Raw genomic sequence first — 22,566 nt, forward strand, 5'->3', positions numbered from 1 at the left:
AATCGTGGTAACTGCTATCATACCATAAGGAACACGCATCGTTCGAAATATCAGACACCGTCCCTAAATGTTGCAACCAATGCAATTGTCAATAACTGTACATATTTAACCCATTTATATACATAACGGATATGTACGAACGCCTTCGTGACGATAAGGATACAGTTACAATAATTAAATAATATGTATGATATTATACATGTATCATTTAATTCTACCTCATAAAGTTTATTTGACATTTTTTATAGGTTCTTACATTAAATATGTTTACATGTTTTTTTTTTAATACTTTCACTTAATGATCTTAGGTATAAGACATAATAGATCCGCTTTGTATCGATATCTGTCAGACGTTTTAACAAAGCTGTAAAGTAACTTTCATTTATAGATGACAGCTCTTTGTACTTACATAGTGTACGGATATTCTCTCATGTGTGAGATAAATTATAGATCATATGATATGAAGGTCTTTAGAACTACATCTTTTCAATGTATTATATACAGTTGCGCTATTTCTGTTTTAGTGTTTGTAACAATCTGAATAATAATGTCTTAATTTAGATATTTTCATTTATCTTTTAGAGGGCTTTAATTTGGCGATTTGGCGGGTCCATATGAAGATCGCCAATATTTAACCCGTCATTTTTTTTTACACCGCATATTAAAAAGGTTCGAAAATGTCAATGTCGCCAATAGTTTCTGTTTCGATCGCCATTTACCTTTGACAACTCAAGAAACTGTGGGCCAAAATGCCGATATATACATACGAATTACTTTAGAACAATTACTGATTATACATGTATAGCAAAACAAGTATGACATATATCGCATCATGACTACTTTGTGTGAATACAAAATCATCTACCCATACTGTTCAATGAACTGATATTAACACTTTACCTGTAGTCTCACTGTTTAACTTACCCGACATATACGCATCATCCAATAGATGACCACGGCGATATCATACGGTTGATTAAATTCCCTCTGTCTGTTGCTTGTACCCAGTCATATAAACACTAATTTGACATATTAAATCTACATGCATATGTTCGTCTGAATATTTTTGGTAATAGTTTCCGGTTTCGAGACAGAGGATCGGTAATACACAACACACTTAATCAACATGGAAAGGATGTATGGACATTATTATCTATATAATCGGTAGGAAATCACTAAATTTTAACCCGCCAACATCTAACTTTCAGTTTTCATGACCAAATCGTTAAATTTAATAACCGCTAAAATTCCCAGCTATACGGCATTAGTTCTGCTCTAACTATGAAACAATCTGTTGAGAATTGCAATGAAAGAAACAAAAAATGCAATTTCATAGATAATTCAAACAGAAGAAAGATATCAAATGGGAAATACACTATTTGTCGATAAAAACATGAAATCGACAACGGAAGAGATATCATAATAGTATGTCTATGACTGGTTATAACAGCTTAACACATTTAAAGGTCTGTACCAATTGTATTGTTAATATGCACACAACCGACATATGTGTAGTACATTTAAAAAGATCACGTTACTCAATTCAGAACTAAATATAACTTTTATGATTGTGAAGTACATAACGGTACACTGGTCGTGATATCGACATAATTACCGGTACCGTACATGGAGGTGATATACACAACGACGAATTCGTTAACATCAGACACTTCTAAGGTTCTAAGGTAAGTGTTGAGCTTTGTATTATTATCATAAAACATAACTCTAGACTTTGAACTGATGATGTATTTGTTTTATATTCATTTTATAGCGCATTTCAAACGTTAATTGTGTATACGAAACAAGGGGGTGGTGATTACCAGGAAGTAAAATACAGGCTAGGTAGACATTAACTCTTTACCGAAGTAAACTTTATATATACTTGTATGGGTTTTAGTAGACGCTGATTATAAGTATCGACATGTCTTGTTACAGTGATATATTTTTTAAAACTAATTTTGACCCCTTACCTTGTTTACCCGTACAAACAAAAATGGTAACTGCATATAGACATAAACTAAGATATATTTAGATAGGTGACTAAATATGACTGTCCTAACAGAAAGAAAATCAGACAATGACAGTATGTTTTAAAGATCTGACAGGGCCAACAGCGTATACACCGCCTGCTACAAAGGTGCATATAAAAGATATCCATATCAACAGTTCTCCGATTATCACGATGAAAAGGGAAAAAATAACACATACATGAATAAATAGATAAAAGTAAAAAAGTAATACTACTGAGTACATATACAACTGATGATTGCTTTTAAGACCAAAATAAATTATCCCTTCAGGGGCACCTGTTGCGTTGACCCTGGATTGACGGTATATTGCACACACGTATGTGCATATAAAACTTTTAACATGGTACCCTAGACCTCAAATAAGTGCGAATCTGAAATGAAGGCTAATTTGTTACGTCTATGAACAAAGGTATAAGTGTAACAAGTTTGAATCCCGATTGGTCTTATTTGTTTTCATAAAAGAAGTAGCTATTTTTGTTGATGAATTGTCTATGCGTGCGATTGTTTGCGTTATGTTTTACTTTTCTTTTACCCTATTTCTACTTTCTCCAATTTTACATTCCGTTTTTTTTTTTTTGCTGTAATACTTCCTGCTCAAGTCCTGAAAAATGCAGCATTCAACCCAATAATCCAATAACCAAAACCTTTCAAGGGTTAAACTGCTCTTATTATCAAACTATGTAAGGCCTATGAGATGTCATAACCTATATGAATTAAGGTAAACGACAGTGAATTGTTTAAAATTAGACTCTTAAACGCTTTGAACAAACAAGCAAAGAAGACGTAACATTTTTTTTTTGTAGTGATCACCTTAATTTCTCTCATCTTAATTCCAGACGAACTTAATTAACTGTGACAATAACAAACTTTATTTAAGGAGACTTCATCATCGTCAAATTACTGTAGGGTAACGCTATCAGAAACTATCGAATGTTGAGAACCCAAAAAGTATGGATGACGACATTATATCAACATATTGCGGACAACTGAACTATTGATCACACCAAAAACATTATGTAAAAAGTCTTATATATTTTCGCAGACACGTGATATAAACAAATGAAAATAGCACTGATACGTATAACCTAGTATTGTTTTGTAGATCAGGAAAAAAGTAGTTTTCACTTTACTTAGACTGATGGAAAAACACATATACCTTAAAAACAATTTACACACGAGTTATATTTGTATGATACACAATAAAAATAAATGTTTGCCATCTACATTGTATATGTATTACAATGGGATGCAGCCTATGCAAAACCATTGTTACTATTATTTTGTCGTTATTTGTAACGTCAGAATTAATTTCTTTGGTAAGCAAATAAAGCATGCAGACACAGATCGATCTCTCAATAGCAAAGCAAAGTGAATATAATACATGTATATAAAATGCAATTCAATGTAGAGTTTACATTCTGGGAGAGTCTTGATATAGTAATCATGCAAATATATAAAATTGCACAAATGCCCGTACTCCTCCACGCTGTAAATAAACTTACGGCTTTTTCTGCTACAACATCAATTTGTTTAATTATGAAACATAATATACAGGGATTTACATCATGATATAAAATAAAAGCTTTTACTATGCGTGTCAAGTATATCATTCCATCTATCAACAACCCCTTGATTTTAACTTTAACTGAATAGCTCCTCATGCAGTGTATATAATCCTCCATGTTGACATATACAGTAGGCTACACACAAGTGCTGTTAACACATATGTATAGATGTGTGACTTCTGTGTTATTTAGATATTGTTGACATTAAAACATAAAGTGAACTTTTATGTTTGATTACTAAACATAATATATTGTTATTTAAGAGAGAAATTTAAAATAGTTGAATAGACATTTAAATATGACCGAAAACTTTTATAACAGTTTGTGACACATTAATAAACTACTTAATTATGTTATACGTACGTCCCTGGTCCAGACTGTCCGCTGTTATTGTTAGCAAGTGCTAACATGTTACAACTTCTTTAAAACATTACTTTTTTATGACATTATGCGTTTAGTATTCCTAAACTATACGCATCAGCTATATTTAGATATGTTGACTAAAATGAATATAGCACGGTCACGTGCGAACTATTGAATACCTGTGACGTTTCGAAATCTGGTCACATGCGAATTATTGAACATCTTTAATATTTCGAAATAAGTCCTGCCAGGCGACTTCTAGCACTACAGGCAAATCGCGATTTCAGTGATTTCAAGAGTGTTTTAAAGATTATGTAATAAAAAAATGTATCATGGGTGTCTGTACGATAGTCCAGAATAGTTGACACGAGGTACTGATAATCGACCGATGTGATCACAAAGGCTTCGTGCAATAAAATATCGGTCGATTACCATTACATCGTGTCAAATATTCTAGACTTTGGCAAAGTCACCCATGATATATTTGTATAAAAGCGCATGCTATTTTAATCGCATTTACTGTTATGTTAGAAAGGTGGTCATTTGGTATATCTATCATCACCCCCCTATACCAACATGTAGTTAATCACTATAATTGTGATAGTCAATAAAGAGAAAAATACCCTCGGGCTAATAATGAATAAAATGCATGTGTAACAATGTACTGTTTCAATTACATAATGTCGTCATACTTATACGACTTCACACAACCGCCGAACGAGAGGTATATTGAGGTTGAGAGTGAACAAATATAATGATTTCGGTTTTTTTTCCTATATTACATTCATGCAGATATCTATCTTCACAAAAGGCATTTGGGGATATTCCTGTTGCCAGGTGGGGATATGATAGAATTTTACATTTTGACCAAGAGACTGTGTTTTGCAATTGTATTTGAAAATAGTGAGTACTTAATATGTAGATAATGCTTGACATCAGTTACACATTAACACTGTTTGACCATCACCCGCCACTATTCGTATTTCCATTATTTGTTGTAAGTGAAACACAATTAAAGTGACACTAGGCGTCATACTTATATACACTGTATTATTTTGGTGTTGTTTGTCTTGTTTCCATGACAATAATGTCTTGGATGAAAATGATAGCCCTTCATTAAAACGGCAGCGTTACACACTTATTTATAAGATTGATAATTAAAAAGAAACTTACACTCATATTTGTTTCTAACTGTAATAGACTTGATATTATATGTGTACAGGAATTCCGTTAAACTCTGTGCGTCCACACTGGACTATTAAGATGTACATTTGTAGTTATACGGTTATGACTATGTTTACAAATTGGTTACAAATTGCGAAAGCATAAAGATACACAACACTTCACATTGCCATATATCTGATAATTAAAACATTATTTGAATGCCCAATGTATCTTACGCATGGTCTGCACACATATCAAACTTAATAGAAAAAAAGTTATCTAGGTATAAAATGATGAAATCTTTTTACCAAGTGATGATTAATTTTAAACGATAGCATGATGTCGAGACAAAAGAGATCCTAAGATTTGTGAGAATTTTACCAACATGTTTCCTTCCTTGTTTTAAATGGTCATAATAGTAATTTTAAGATAAAATAAGGAATTTATATATATATTACCTATGCAAATCTTGCGCCGCTGGCATTCGTTTGATGATGGTATAAAACGTTTTCAACCGGCCAACTCTCACCCAGATTGCAATCTTGGATCAGCAAAATAATAGCATTAGTCCTCAAGAGTTAATAAATTTCAATAAAGGAACGCCTTTCAAATTATTAAACTACACCGGGGCCAACGTAGGGAAGAGAAAAAAGCCTACCACGGTATTCATATGCTTTAATTTCGAACACTCGGGGGTATTAACATTACAAATGGAGGGAGGGGGGGGGGGGGGGGGGGGGGGGGGGTAGATACATAGTTTTAATATCAACGTGTTTACAAAATATATGTTTTTATAATCTGTTAAAGGTCTTAAGGTTGAGTTCATTGCAAATATCACATAATTTACAAAATAGCCATGCTCTAACACAAAGATCAATTATGTTTGCTTTATATTATTACTAGTTAGATTCGTCTGTTTTTAGCATTGATCTGATTTAAAATGAAACTGTATTACATAAACATCTGAGCTATAGAAATTAGCATGTACAACTAAACAGTGATAACACAATGCAGGTTGGTGGATATGGGTAGAAATGGTGTAAGGTTACTTATTGTAGGAAGGTTTACGTTATTTGCAAAACCAGACAAAAAAAGTATGACATATGACCATAAAAATGCATAAATAATGTACTTTGCATACACTGCCTATTGAATATATCTGAGAGTACAATTTATTAATAGTGAACAGAGAAGAGTGACATTAAGTGATATTAAAGTAAATCGTATATACAATGGTATTTGAAGGGATTGTATTTGTTTGTATTCAATAGTGTATTGAAAATACATAGTGCAAATGCCTGTATTATGAAGAAAAAAAAACGATTTTCAAATGTTTCGGGTCATTTCCATTGACACACATTTGAAAGAAGAGACTAGAACTTATAATAGCACAAACACAGTGTATGTTTCACCGTCCTTTTAAATCTGCACCAGTGTACACACCACGGTGCTTTTATCTGTGAGCTGATCTCTATTCACATAACAAAGGATTTAAAGGTTGAGCGGACTGAGTGTTCGTTTAACGCTGAAGATATACCTATATCGTTATTACTTTAGTGAGACACATGAGCTAGTCTCCTTAGTCATATGTTAGTGGTCACAATAATATTGATATAAATTGTGTGTTTATTCAATCATTGCTATCACCGACACACAAGCTTTTCGTTTCTGTAGTCATAGGTGAGTAACTGAATATACGCACACATTAAAATATGGGGGAGATAATTCAGACAGTCAGACATATATCCGATATACCCTGTTTTCTCTGATCAATAACACATTGTCTGTTTCAAATATTTGAAAGTAATGACACACAATAAAAAGTGTTATTTTTAACCGTTCAATCTCAATTCATATTGCTTAATCTGAGTTCATAGTAGTTTTGAAGAAAAATAAACATGATTTGTCTCAAGTTCCAGTCTTGAGCTGTGTCTCATTTAATTGTTCTTATATTGAGAAAAGTTCAGATCCGTGGATATGCTATTTCATAAAACAGGATGTATACAACAAGGTTAATTTTCTCGCATATTATTTAATCTTATTGATGTAAAGTATGTATCTTGTCATCTATGCAAACATATTTTGTTTTCATTTTGCATTTACTCCTTCTATCTTCGTCATATTTACCTATTCGATTTTGTATCCGTCGTGTCTTATGTATGTCTCATAATATTGTGTTTTCTGATCAGTTCTGTCAAATCTCTTATTAGATTGTCCTAGACTGTCTGGAATTTTGACAGTCCTTCACTAGCCAATCTTTACAGTGATGGTGTTGAATGAATCTTTAGACATTTGGTCTGAACTTCTCTGCTGCAAGGCAATGTCATACAGTACCAGCATACATGGATGCTTAACTTACTTGATTAATCTTTACACACTTTTGATAGAGGAGGCAGTTGTTTTGCGTTTTCAAAAACATTGAGGTCTTCAATTCAGTCGCTATTCAAGCATTTTTTTTCTACTCTTGATGAATTCTTATGATGAGACCGTGAAAATATATACCTGTTCAGAGGTCATAAAAAATCTGAAGTAGTTGAGCAGCGAGAATAACTGTTAATCTAACTTTATCAATAGAAAAAAATGTACACCTTTTTACATTCCCTTTTAATTGTTTTGACATCAATGCCTACCTAAATTTGGTGTTGTGTATTGTAACCAAGGGGAAAATCGTATGTTTACCTGCGTCACAGGTGAATGGGAGTTTTGATATTGTGTAATAAAATAATAGAAAACCATACAATAAATACATATGTATACTTGCTTAAACTCAAAATCAAACTTCACATATTTAAATCCAAATTAAAAAAAAAAAAAAAAAAAAACATGTACAATAATACACTGCATCATTTAAATCGTATTCTGTGTAAAAAGGGGGTGAAACTTACATTTTTGGAAAAACAAAAAAAGTAGTACACAAATAATAGTTCGATTTTTTAATGTCAATTGCCAAAGATACTAAACCACAATTGATCTTGACAAGATTAGTTTATCTGACCACGCGGTTACATTGCAAGATGGTTCCTTGCTGGGATATGCACAATTCAATTTCAATCCAAACCGCCAGGCATCTGCGACCTTGTTCCCATCAGAGTATCTGCGCGTTTGAGAATGTAAAAACCGCAAAACGTTTAAACGATAAATATCAAATAGTAAATTTTAAAATCTAATATCTTTGACTAGTTATGCATCAGTTTAGTTAATCGTGTCAATTATTTCCAAAGAAACGTTAATTTTGAACTCAATAATGATAAAAACAGTTTTTATTGAGGAAATCTTCAATATTGACATGTCATTTGATTCAAAAAATCATATTGTATCTCCATTGTATTCGCGGGGGATAGCATATAGTAAGGTATCCGGAAGAGTGAACGTAAATATTGTCCCTCGTCCATGACGGAAACATGAGGAAAATAATAACAGAAGATTATCGAACATATCCGTGTTATTGCCGCATTTGTTGAAACACCGATATGTTAAAATACAACGAAATGTGACACTCATTCTCAAGCTATCGTATTATGTAGTGTGAACAGTTATTTCGGAAATAGCAGCGTTTGTTTGAACATTGTTTGGCTCGACCTACTTTTGTTTCGCAGTTTACGCATATATAAATTTGTCCATTCTTATCCGCCAGATTGTCCCATTGTACTTTTTCTGTAACGTGCATTTTGAATTTTTAAATATTGACTGGTCTGGTTTGAAATTTGACTATACTAGCTGGTATTACTAAGATACTGAACACAGGGGACTGGTGTCGATGACAGCTTTGCTGTACTTATTATTCGGAAACGTAATTTTGCATAGCTTTGACAATGATTTAAACGGCGCATGATTGCTGAAACTACATATCATTGGTCATTTAGTACATTAATTTTCATGATATCATCCACATTCATGTGTAAATTTTAGAGTAATGTAGCCGACAGAAAACGAACATATCCTATGAAGCGCTAACCATAGGAAATGTTCACTGCCAACTGCGGGCATGCTACCGTATACGAAGTCAAGATACATTTATTAAGCATATCGCAAATTGTATATACATAAATAATTGCGGCATTTAAAATTAAATATATGTAATGGACTCTGTCGATATTGATATAAACTAAAAGGGCAATAGGCTCTGCCTGTTGTTAGCATGCCACAAATCACTTCCGCAGCGTTTAGATATCAAATCTTAATTAATCACTGTTAACAAAATATACTAAGACTCTATACCGATGTCGGATTTTGTTAAAAAATGCCTTTTGGTGTCACTGAAAATATGACTTAATTGGTAAAGGGAAAATATTACTCTATTACAATGCTTAAGAATTTGATTTATTTATCTCCTGAGAGGGTAAAACTTGGTTTAAATATGCAGATAGCCATACTTACTCCGTAGTTAAGGTAGTTTGCATGTAAACATATTCTTTTCTAGTGTTAACACATGTTTTGGACATGAATACATGCGAATGAACAACATGTCGATATGGACACCTTTTTGATATAAATTGCTGAAGTTTGCGTCATAGATGAGAACAAAACAGCATGAACGATTAACGTTGTCAGGAAACAGTTGTGTACACTAAATAAACGCTCTTACCGCAAGATCGACAACTCCTTTAGAGAGAGGGTCGTTCACCAGGTGGTATGTTGAATCATAACGGACGAGGAAGCTTTTCAACGTTTGTTGGTTGAGGGATGGTCATCACTGCTATCCATCGATATGAATATAAAAACCGTCATTAAGTGCGTCTACTAATGCATATATCATAATCGATAATACAGATAACAGAGATGGTCATGTTGCTCTTACGATTTCTTTGTAATTACGATAATTCAAATCCACTAATCAACGATGCATTATCTAATTCTACATGTATTTGACATATATTCCACTTATATCTATATTAATTATCTTAATCTTTCCTGCCCCTCCCCCTTTTTTCACTAGCATTTATTTTTGTATACAAGTAGGCATATTATTAATAGATGTTGATGTATCGATATCGATCTGACATCTTTAACTATCTGTATATTACGTTCTTATTATTGATGACATCTCCTGTATGTAAGGTACGGATTTTTGTTCAGGTGTAAGGGTGACTGATTGATCAGATATGGAGTCCTAAGAATCCAATCCTTTCAACTTTATCATCCATCATTTTTATATTTCTTACAATACAAAATTCTCGACACCTTAATCGAGAAATCAATATAACCACTAATGCGTTTTTGTCTCTAAGATTGAAACTACTCATACTGACTAGTCTTCAATGAAATTAAATCATTTGATAGATGGGTTATATAAAAGAAAACTAGCAAATAAAACAAACATATTTGCAGATAAAGACTTTATGTCTATAAAACGACAAACGCAAACGACAAACGAGAAGACATTGTAACAACGTGTCGCTGACTTGTTATCTCAACAAAACAGACCTGAAACGATAACATTGTGTATATACACACATCCAACATGTGTGTAGTGTATTTTAAAAGATCATGTTACTCAATGAAGAGCTAACGCATTGCACATGTTAACTACACAACCGTAAACGGGAAGTAATATCGATTTTATTACAGGTACCGTACTTTGAGGTGATACACACAACAAAGAATTTGTTTACATTAGTCACTTCTAAGGTAAGTGTTACATTGTGTATGTTTAGTATAGATGCCGCTTTGGACATTTATCTGACAATATATCTGTTTTATATTTATGTTTATAACGTGTTAAGTGTAGCTTGTTATATATAACAAAGGGAATGTAGATAAACAGGAAGTAAAATACAGACTCGATAGACATAAATGCTCTACCCAAGTGAACTTTCTATGTACGTGTATGTATTTCAGTAGACGCGGATTATAAGTCATACAATGCATTGTAATACAGATACACAACTTAACATGTACAACCAAATAAAAGATATGTGCATGTAAACACCAACTAAGATATATTGCAATAGATGACAGGTAATGCATGCCTTTACAAGACAAAATCAGATAAGAATAGCAATGTTTAAAGATATTACACGGCCGACAGGATATAAACTGCCTGATACAAAACCGCATTAAAACTGCTCTTATACTAACATAAAAATGGATTAAAACATAAAAGAAAGAAAAAGCATTGTCAGACTAGCCGATATTCATAGAAGGTATATTATACACATGTATGTATATATGTTAGTTTAAAATGGTAAGTTAGATATCAAATCAATTCGATTCGGTAGTGAGGTCTAACTGGTTATGTCTGTCTTTCCATGTATATGTTCAACCAGTTCGAATCCCCAAGAGTTACTATTTTTTCTCTATGAGTGTATTTTGTGCTTTTTGCCATTTGATATATCTGGTTTTCTTCCTCTTTTACTTTTCCTGTTATCTTTCACTGCTTTTTCAATGTTACACTCGTTATTACCGTCATCCTTACTGCTCGAGTATTGGTGTAAAAAGCATTAAATTAGATGCTCCAACGACCAAACACTTTTAACTTTTAACTTGTTTATCATCAAATATATGTAAATAAGGTTGATAATATGAGCAACTTCGCATTGTGTAGCCCATATAAATGAACGTACAAACAATGTGCGTATTTAGATTTAAACGGCTTGATCTGTTATCTTTCTTTTTTTGATCTTTTTAACTGTTTGTTAAGGTCGATTCGGTGTTTGACATAAGGACTATGATTAATAAGAATAACATTATTTTATATGATATCATCAGATTCATATCGATATTTTTTTAATAAAGGCCCGTCATTAATCGACGTTATCTTCCCAGAGAGCTTTTATATAACAACACCTCCGGTTAAGTCACAAGGTGTGTACATACGTTATGTACTCGATAAACAAAAGCAAAATACATACACACGAAATTGGGATCGTTTTCTTACGTATCTAGCAAAAGAGTCAACGCCACTTGTTGGTGGAAACGGGACATTATACTTTTTTTCGGGGCAGTTAATTATTTTTCCACATCAAATTTCCTGATGTTTATACTATAGGTAGAAGGTAGATAACACGCATCCATTAGCGAAACTTCGTAAGTTCGAGAGTTAACGTATACATTACTATAAACAGAAGACAGAGGATGTGACAGCAAACGTCACTTATCTGTCAACAATTCATGTTAAAATTATATTACCAAAATATAAATCAATAAAGATAATAAACAAATTAATATAAAGTCATTCATAACCGAGGAGCTAACACCATGACCCTTTATCTTTGATGTATCCATATGAAATATACGGCGATGCTTCGATTTCGATCAATAGGGTATTATTTCTAAAAAAGGGAAACGGTGCAAAGGATAGATAGGACGACGTTCCAATATCAACTTTGGTATAAAAATAAGCCTTTATAATCTCTAAAATGTATTTAAATTGGTTTCCTATAACCAAACACGCAATAAAGATAACGAGTATAATGCCACAAATGTTCCGCTAAATCACAAAAAAAAACTGTCTTGGGCTCGTATAAAGCAAGATCTTACAAATTGTGATTATTGGGGCTTACTTCAAACTTAAAACAAAATGTAAAGTTAAGAGTAAACATTGATCAATATTTCCTTTTTAGCTCTACATGAGAGTTGAACAACAACATTTGAATGATAATGCTCGAAAACATCGTATTGTTAAAACATTACGTTATTTAGGACAATCAAGATTTGTGACCAGTTCAAAACTGTCCTTCATAATACACTTCGTTTCGTGTTGAAAAAGCACACTCATTGGTTCCCTTTTCAACGCAAAGAAATGTACTTGCACTTGTTATATCTTAACAAAATATAGGCATATGTGTTCCACTTGTTTACATTGTATTGTGAACTGCGTGTCATATATATTCTTTGGCTAAGATTCCGGGTGAAAATGTTCAAAATAAAAACAAAACAAAAAACAAATTAAATATCCATGCGTTTTATCAAAAAAATGACACTCTGGGAAATGGCGACTTCTTGATAGTTTTTTAGAAGTTATAGCAATAGCAATAAATAGTATGCACAACTTAAAAGTACTTTACACGATGCTGGATACATATCGTAAGGCTATTTGTGTTAGAAAGCCTTTACCATATTAGCAAATCGAAAGAAAAAATTATAACATACAATTTGTATAACCGCGAAAATGAACGAATAACATACTTTCCATACGCCGCCTATTGAATAGATATGATGATATGATGCATCAATTTTATAAAGAGAGAAAGTATTATTTTAGCGAGATGAAATGTATACGCTGTTTCTTGGGATTTTATTTGTAATTATTCTGTAATATATTTGAAATACTAAGAGCAGATATATGTCTTTAATGGGAGAGACAGCTTTGACATGTTTCGGTTCAATTCCAGTGACATCCTTTAGAACGGATAGTTTAAATCTTACAAAAGCACAAACAAAGCGTATGTGTGACCGTAATTTTATATCTGTACCAGTGTACAAAGACCATGTTTTTCTCATCTGTAATCTGATATGCATTTACATCGCCCTGCGGGGAAGGCATGCCTTTGGTGTTATTACTTTAGTGTCGTACACGAGTACGTCTCCTTAGCTATGTGTTAATGGTGACAATAATACCTTGTTGATATACATAGTTTTACTTGCGCAATAATTGCTATCGCCGCAACAAAGCCCTTTACTATAATCATGGGTGAGTGCCTTAATATACGCACACGATTAAATTATACAATGAGGGAGAGGGCCCAGTCAGACACTGATTTGATATACACGTACACCGTTGTCTTTGATATATAATTGCAATAATACGCAATAAAGAAGAGTCAGTTTACCACCGATCAATCTCAATCCTAATTTGTTTGTGTTGAATTTTAGATAGTTTTGAAGAAAAAAAAATGACAAAACAACAATATTTATTGGGATTGTTCTAATGGATGCAGAGGTGATTCAAAAACAGAATGATACATATATCTATAACAGATAAAACTAAAACATAGTGTTGGCATGTGATTCAACCATCCATTCCCTTTGCACATTGGACATTTTAACCTGCAGTGGTGTTTAATGAACCTTTAAATGATAATGCAATACAATTGCGTCATCAAAAAATTAACAGTTTACCTCAAGTTGAAAAAAAGTAATGGTTCTTTGTGTGTAATGATAAGAACTGAGTACCGAGTCTATAGATAAATTCAAACGTTAAGACAGATATAACATATTACAATGGTATAACATTATATAACAAATCAATCGCACAGGATACGAAAGGTGTAGATAAATCAAGTTTACCAACATGACTGTTTTTATTGTGGCCTACTAGATTTATTCTTAAGCCAATTCATTAATAAATGAGCAGCAAAAACAACTCTTGTACGCTTAGGTATCCTTACATCAATTTGAATGGATATTCACATGTTTCAATATAAAGTATCCATCACCACACATGTATGCTGAACACACTACAACCATATTCTGTGTGCGGAAGGGGAGAGGACTCTTATGTAATTAGAGATTTAAATCTCCTTTCCCGAGCTACGTTCGAATATGAAGGTAACGATGAAGATTATATTTTGCATGTGGTCATTGATATTGATCATATGCATGCTATGAATTGGTAATTATCAGATCATATTAAATGACATTGAAGAACCGCATATGAATTTTTTATCTTAAGATTAGAAAAAAAATGTAAATATGATGATAGCGTTATTTATATGCATTATTTTCACTTTCAATTTTAAACAAAGAAAAAATATCGACATAATAATTAAACAATTAAAGAGGGTCAAATATAATGAAATAAAAAACAAATATGCAAATCAGGCGAGTGCGTCCAGTAACGATACAAGGAAAAAAGTAAATTCGGTCGGTAGATAATCAGCGTCCTACCGTCTAAATCTAGGTGAAATAAATATAATGAAAATGGAACCCACGGACATATCAAGGAGAAATTGGGGTCATGCACATGGATAATGTATCGCCATTTTTTGTCTTTAAAAAAGGATAATTACAAATATTTACCAAGAAAGATACTTTCGATATGCCAACAATTTCCGCGTGCATTTTCAGCTAAACAATCTACTTGTTGATTGAGTGGCCAACATAAATATAATACATGTTTTATACCGTTATTTTAATACATGGATCTCAATTTATTTACATGCATTGGTGCAAATTGTAAATACATTGTGATGCAGGTATTTATGTTAACTATTTTGTACGACTTCCACTATGATAGTTTTAGGGTATCGGGCCAAAATTATTTCACCATTGAAACGGTTTTTTTTAAGAAGGACGATGTGGCGGAGCGGTATAGGAACCACGGAACAAAATGATTTCCCATAGACGATAATGTTAACATTTACCACTGTCCTGCTGAAATGGAGTTTTTAAGACTTGTTCACTAGCCATAATTTTGAAGAATGTCATCTCAGAAACATGTAAATAGAACTTTTAAAAATTCTACCAATTTGAACTCGTTTCACTTAATTAACTCCCCCTGACAAAAATAGGTTAGAAAAAAAAGTTCTATATATTTTACATATACATGTAATGCCCAGCCCACACATACAACTTTAGAAACTTCTGTCACCTCAATATCCACTCGGTAGTCCAGGATGCATTCACCTTCCTATCAAATCTTCTGTCCAAACGGGGAAAACCCACACTCTGTTTTTGATTTGTTCTGTGGTCCCTATAGAATCTTACACATTTTTTTTTTTTTTCAATTGACCTTTTCTGGGATTGGATAGTACACTAGTGTATAATGTCCAAATAAAAAGTGGCTGACTGCAAGTCTTAGGCTGGTAGGTCAAGTCCTCTATTGGTACTGTAGCTGTAGATTCCTATGAAAAAAAATACATAAGAATTTAAACATATTTTTAGATTTAAATCTAAATATCTTGACAAATTTTGACTCTAGAAAGATTATTCTTTTAGTTTTAACCAAGTATAGATATTGTTCTGCTTAGATATATAAACAGATAGGACATAGCCTGAAGATCAGGGTGTTGACTCTCTCTAAAAAAAACATACAAAAAAAAACCGATTGTTTTAGCAAGTCATTTATTTCAGATAATCTTTTTCGATTGTAAATATTGAAAGCCATACACACTATAGAAGCTGTTGCTTGCAGAATTGGAGTAAAACTTATGCAAAGAGGTGAAGCAACGACCAACCCCACCCTTCATCCCAACCCCACAACAACATCCACCCCTCTCAATTAACTCCAAGCTTCAACAACCACTGCCTCTCTTAGAATAGTTTGCAATTATTTCTGAAGGCTAAATGACCCAGATATAGAGGTAAGAAAACTCAAAGGCAAAAACACACTGAATAATAAAAAAGAAAGGAAATAACTTACAATTAGACGACTCAACGATAAAAAGGAACTCTCTCGATTTTGCTATTCTGTATGGGATCATATAAAATACGTTTATTTCTGCAACTCAAGAGAGATACTAGAAAAAAACAACACTTACTTAATCTTTACACTGACGACCATGTCACTTCTTCAGCTGTCAGTTACCAGAAATTTGAAAATTCCAAACATATTAAATCTAAGCCTATATCTTCATCGATACATACAAATTAATACATGTGTGATTATTTAAACTGGATATGAACGGGGATAAAAATAGTTTTTGCCTTTATCTGATCTGTTTGCATTATATCTCTAATTCAACTGATTACGTTGAATTGAAATAGGATTGTGCAACAAAAAACAAAAAACAAAACAAAAATTCACAAGTTCATGCTGCAATATTGCAATAAACACACCGAGAGTAATTTAAATATAATTAAGCAAATGAGGTGTTCAAATCCGTTAATAAAGTCTACATTGAAGCCAGAAAGAGAATATTATCTGGTCACCTCTTCCATTTTTGTCGTTCCTACAAAAGTTCCGAAACGCCATATGGACGTATCAAACGTTCAATTATCTAAAGGAATTATATGTATATACTATATAATTATGGTTTTGATATTCGAAGACAATGTATCTGAGATATGAGTAAACGTGTATTTATCGATTTAACATGGACAGATATATCAATATACGTTTTGTTATTCCCTGATGGGATTATTTAATCCTATTACATATTTTAATTTACAGCATCTTATTTCAGTCTGACGCATACAAAAAGTGTCTACAGAAATGGCCCAGGCACATGTACGTTGTGCGATAGATCCTCCTTGCCCAAGGCATCCTAAAAGTGAAGCTATTTTTGTATGTCTCGAAAACGAATGCGAGGAAGCACTAGCTTGTCCCGAATGCATTGTAGGGGTTGGGGATCACACTAAACATGAAATAACTTTACTGAAGAATCACTTGGATACCTTTAAGAAAAAAATCACTGACTTTAAAACAAATACTAGAGAACAAATACTTGCTCCATTGAAAGAAATGGTAGACAAAGTAGCAGACGAGCTAGAAACATTGGATCCTGCTACGTCAACTATCCTCGAAGAAATCGACGCAAGGGGGAAACACATTAATGACCAAACAAACACATTAGTAACTGAACTTAAAGCAAAATGTAGCCAGATCAGAGCATCCAATCGACAGATGATGGAGCAATATCAAAGAAGGCTCTTGGATAAGATCACCGAAATCGAGGCTGATATCACTGGGCTTGACAATTTCCTTTCTGCTGATTGCAAGGCAGATATTGTCAATGGAGCAAAAACAGCACTATGCAAGAAGTACCAAGATTTACCGTATCCTGACAATATCAAAGAAGTCTCTTTCAAAGGCAGCGAGACCCCCCTGAATAACGTCGTAACCCTTTTAGGGATAATTGTGATTGGAAATGAACAACCAGTGAGGTAATCAATCCTTATACTTTTAACATGCGTTAAGGCGGATGGTGGTAGATTGAAGAAAAAGAAACGTACCTATATATTAGCACAATCTTCCTTTTTGAAATAAAAAAATAAGTTTGTTATTATATCATTTATTTATTTGAATGTAGCATCGCATGTAAATTTGTTATAACCGTCATCTAGCATAATCGTGTTATGTACTCAACAGTTTAGCTACAAAATTTCACAGTTAATGTGTCACAATTTGTTCTATTTACAGGGCAGAAACAGATACCGAAAAGATCAAACGGCTAGAGAATTCCATCAAAGACATGGAAAAAACGTATGGATTTTAATATTTTGCAACAAAAAATTCAAACTAGAGTTTATATTGAAATATTTTTAAAAATACCGAAATGATGTTAGGTTAAAATCAAGTATTGACTAATTTCACTTCATATATTGCAGGGGTAAAGATTATCAAGCCCATATCGAGAAGTTGCAAGACGCATTACAGAATGCAAGGAAAGAGTAAGATTTTTTTTCAAAAGAATCCTTGTCTACAGTGTTTAAAAAATGATAAAAAGGAAAGGAAAAAAAATATCGCTATGAAAAGTTCAATTACTATTTGACCAAGTACTTTCAACAGTTTAGCTACAAAACTTCACTGTTAATGTGTCATAATTTATTCTATTTATAGGGAAGAAAGAGATAATGAAAATATCAAAAGATTAGATAATTCCATCAAAGATATGGAACAAACGTATGGATTTCAATATTTTGCAAGAACAAATTCAAACTGGAATTTTATATTGAAAAAGTTTTAGAAATACTGAAAAACTGTCAGGTTAAAATCAACTATCGTCTAATTTCACTTCATATATTACAGGGGTCAAGATCATCAAGCCCATATCAGGAAGTTGCGAGACGAATTACAGAATGCAAGGAAAGAGTAAGTTTGTTTTTTTTCAACAAAACCCTGTCTACAGTGATAAAATGATTGTTAAAAATTATCACTATGAAAAGTTCAATCACTATTTGATCATGTTCTTCATTTAATAGCAATCCATCGGATGTTATGGATTAATCTGATGAACAACGGATATGTTGAAATGAATCATTTGAATACGACGGAAAGAGCGGATGAAGCATAATGAGCTGAATGAATAAATAAATGGATTCCCATGCATGTGGGTTAATGTTGCGTCCCGTCTTGTTGCTCATTAGTGTATGCATGTAAAATATACATTGTTGTACATTGTTACAACTTGTACATTCCGTTGACGTCAGATTACTTACATATCCCAGCTGACACGAACTTCATTCGGTGTTTAAAAAAAAAGTTACTTTTCTTATATTGCAATTGATCAGGTATGGTAAAACAATATCAATCAATCTGAGATGTGAATGTATTTTATAAGAAAAAACTGCATCTTGCGCATAAGACTTCGACTTTGTCAGTGCATTCGTGGAAATCATTTATAAATTAATAATTGAATTAATAACGATCAATTGCATTCACCTATCAACGTTTGTTCGTTTCTATATGCCGAATTTTGATACTTAAAACACCTAATAGTTCTAATATGGAAGCATGGACATAAACACTTGCCTTATAAATCATCTTAGAGCACCCGATTACCCCCCCCCCCCCCCCCCCCCCCCCAAAAAATACTTATGAAGCAGATAAGAGCGCGGAGATATGTGTACGACAACAACAAAATGTGGTGTACATTCGTACGAAAATGTAAATTCGAAATAATTAAAAATGTAGTCAATTAATCGTCACTTTGCCGATTAATGCCAGTGTATAATGCCGTTATGTAACTCTACGTGAATATACTGAAACGAAAAAGAAACGCAACTTCAAATAGGTTTAATAAAATAATACTTGTGAGCATTATGTTTAAATTTCATATGTAATAGTTAATATTGAATATTGATGTAACATCCTTTAAATGTTTAGAGATTTTTAAGAACAGGTCACTTTGCTAGAAGGTCATGATTGGTAGTACCCTACGTGAATCCAAGTTGAAATGGCAGCAGTTTTGAAACCGTGCCCTAATATCGTGTGTGTCCTCCTCGAACAGTTATCACATCTCTAATTCTTTGTTGCATTGAGTTCATCAGGGCATTGACTTTCCGTATTGGAATGTTATTCCATTCTTGGACGAGTGCATTTGCTAACTGAGGGAGGGTATTTGGGGGGTTACGGCGATTTCGAATTCTTCTGTCTAATTCATCCCACAAATGCTCGATTGGGGACAGGTCGGGGCTATATGGAGGCCAATCTATAGGAACAATGTTCTGTGTCGCAAGAAAGTCTCTACAGACTCTTGCAACGTGTGGTCTCGCGTTATCTTGCTGAAAGGTTAGATGATGCTGCCTAACAAACGGCACAACATGGGGCCTAAGGATCTCATCCCGATAGCGTACGGCCGTTAAATTCCCATTGACTATCACCAAAGGCGTCTTCAAACCATGGGAGATTCCCGCCCAAACCATAACTGATCCACCCCCAAATCGGTCGTGTTCCAAAACACAGGCGTCAGCAAAACGTTCGCCTCGACGCCGGTACACACGTTGACGGCCATCTGCTCGAAATAACGTGAATCGAGATTCATCGGTGAAGAGCATAGACCTCCAACGTCTCATAGGAAAACGTCTGGGCATATGTGCCGTTGCCCATTGCATACGACGTGCTCGACGTTGCGGTGTTAGTGGTAAACCAACGTACTGTCGCCTTGCACGCAAATTAGCCTCACGCAGTCTGTTGATCACTGTTTGGGGATGAATTCGACGGTTATGATTACCAATCGTATTCCTTGCCGTTTCAGCGGCCGTTAATCTCCTGTTACGCAGGTGTGCCAACCTAAGAACCCGGTCTTGACGTCGCGACGTTACGCGTGGACGTCCTGATCTCGGCTGGTCATCGACTCTTCCTGTTGCGTTAAGACGTGAAACTAATCGACTAATAGTCGATTTGTGAACTCTGAATTGTCGAGCGACGTGAAGTTGCGTGTTCCCTGCCAGAAGCATCGCTATAGCACGTCCTCTATCAACCTTTGATAACCGTGGCATAATTGTAAAAGGAATTATTGTTTGCAAAAGTATTGGCGATGATGTGGCTCAATGTTAGTGATGAATTGATACTGGTTTGAATGAAAAAAGAACGCATATGTTTGTACAGGCACGGTTTTTGATGTTTTTACCGCGCCGGAAGTGCATAGGTCTCTAGTCACACTTGGGTGATTTTGAAGATTGGTATGGGTGTTAGGCAGGGTGCATGTTTATTTCCGCGATTTTTATACAGATATGTATATTTAATACAAAATTAATCACAATTTTCCATGTTGCGTTTCTTTTTCGTTTCAGTATATATAGAAAAAAATGTACAGCACTTTTCTCGGTACGATGAACAGGTTTATCACATATCTTAACCGACCACGTGCTAAAGTAGTTTTTTGTGCCAGTCACGTGAGCACGCAAGAACACGAAGACTGATGAAAACATCCCGAAAAGGACGTTGGACACATAATATTAAAATCTGGTCAAAATACAAACAGAACTGAATTACTATTGATGATTTTTTTTTTCTGTTTAATTATAAATGCAACATTAACCTTCATGCGCATGTTTTAAATCCACTGGCAGCAGATAAAAATACACTTAATTGCATTGATAACCACATAATTAAAAAAAATTCATATAATAATATGATAATGTGGCACATTATAATCAAGGAGTCGAGATTACTAAGTAAGTTTGCAATAAGTATTGGTGATGAAATTCAAGTTTGCTATTTCTATTGAAATACGTGTACAGTACTGAAAAATGCTTTATTAATTCTACTTAAACGTAAACATTTTGACAAATCACGATCGATTATTACTTTCACGACCATCGAAGCTTGCCTTATATTCGTATCAATGTCAAATTACCAGTATTCCCTTATTCTACATAATTTGAAAAAAAAATCAATAAGTTTTTTTTTTACGGTTCCAAAGGGTATTAACAATTATAACTGTCACGATTATCATGGTACAATAGCTTTAAGGGGGCATCACTTGAATAGTAAATATCTAAAGAACAATAAACCTATTACGTTGAGCAGTCAAATAAGCGACCATTACGTTAAAACTCCCGTAGTGACCTGTAAAGAACGTTGCGGCCCGTGTCTGTTAACAACATTTATAATAGTTTATTAACTGGAAACATTTGTTTATGGAAATTATGGACATAATATCATCTCACAATACTGGTGATCGAAGTATTTCGTTAAGTGAAATATCGCCGTGGAAAGTTGAAGCGTTCAAGTTTTTGCGGTGGCAAAGAGGTTTGGAGACCAAAGGCTGCAAAGACAAATTAATTGCGTTGCGTTATGCTACTCAGAAATGGTGTATATGGAAACTACCATCTGCGATAGAGGTACAAACGCAGAGTTAGCTTGAGTATGCAAAATCACTTCAGACAGGCGAAATCAGCGATCTCTTCCAAATAATCGATGCATGGAAAGATGGGAAGTCAGCCTTGTCCCAGGTGTCCCCTGCTGTGTTTTGTTAAACTGGAAAACTGGAAAGGCGGATCAATTGTTTTCATAATTATGGCTGAAGGAGGTGTTTTACCACCTGGAGACTGATGACGTCTGTCTTATGCGTGCACAATTGGCACCATCGCAGTTGCACAGACCATAGTGTATGGCC

At 33.8% G+C, this 22,566-nt stretch overlaps 1 protein-coding gene across 1 annotated transcript; it reads left to right on the forward strand.

The window, feature by feature from the left end:
• Positions 1 to 10,676: 10,676 nt before the first annotated feature.
• On the forward strand, positions 10,677 to 18,819 carry LOC117332113. The gene is made up of 5 exons (XM_033890997.1): positions 10,677 to 10,750; positions 17,175 to 17,887; positions 18,144 to 18,206; positions 18,332 to 18,394; positions 18,753 to 18,819. The coding sequence occupies exons 2-5, from the start codon at positions 17,217 to 17,219 to the stop codon at positions 18,817 to 18,819; spliced, it is 864 nt and encodes a 287-aa protein (XP_033746888.1). The 5' UTR covers positions 10,677 to 10,750; positions 17,175 to 17,216.
• The last annotated feature ends 3,747 nt before the right edge of the window (positions 18,820 to 22,566 follow it).

Source organism: Pecten maximus, chromosome 8, assembly GCF_902652985.1.
Source record: "Pecten maximus chromosome 8, xPecMax1.1, whole genome shotgun sequence".
NCBI classification, from domain to species: Eukaryota; Metazoa; Mollusca; class Bivalvia; order Pectinida; family Pectinidae; genus Pecten; species Pecten maximus.

Coding starts and splice junctions, on each gene's coding strand:
- LOC117332113 (XM_033890997.1), top strand. CDS start 17,217: ATGGCCCAGGCACATGTACGTTGTGCGATAGATCCTCCTTGCCCAAGG. Junction 17,888..18,143: donor GGAAATGAACAACCAGTGAG/GTAATCAATCCT, acceptor TTCTATTTACAG/GGCAGAAACAGATACCGAAA. Junction 18,395..18,752: donor TTACAGAATGCAAGGAAAGA/GTAAGATTTTTT, acceptor CATATATTACAG/GGGTCAAGATCATCAAGCCC.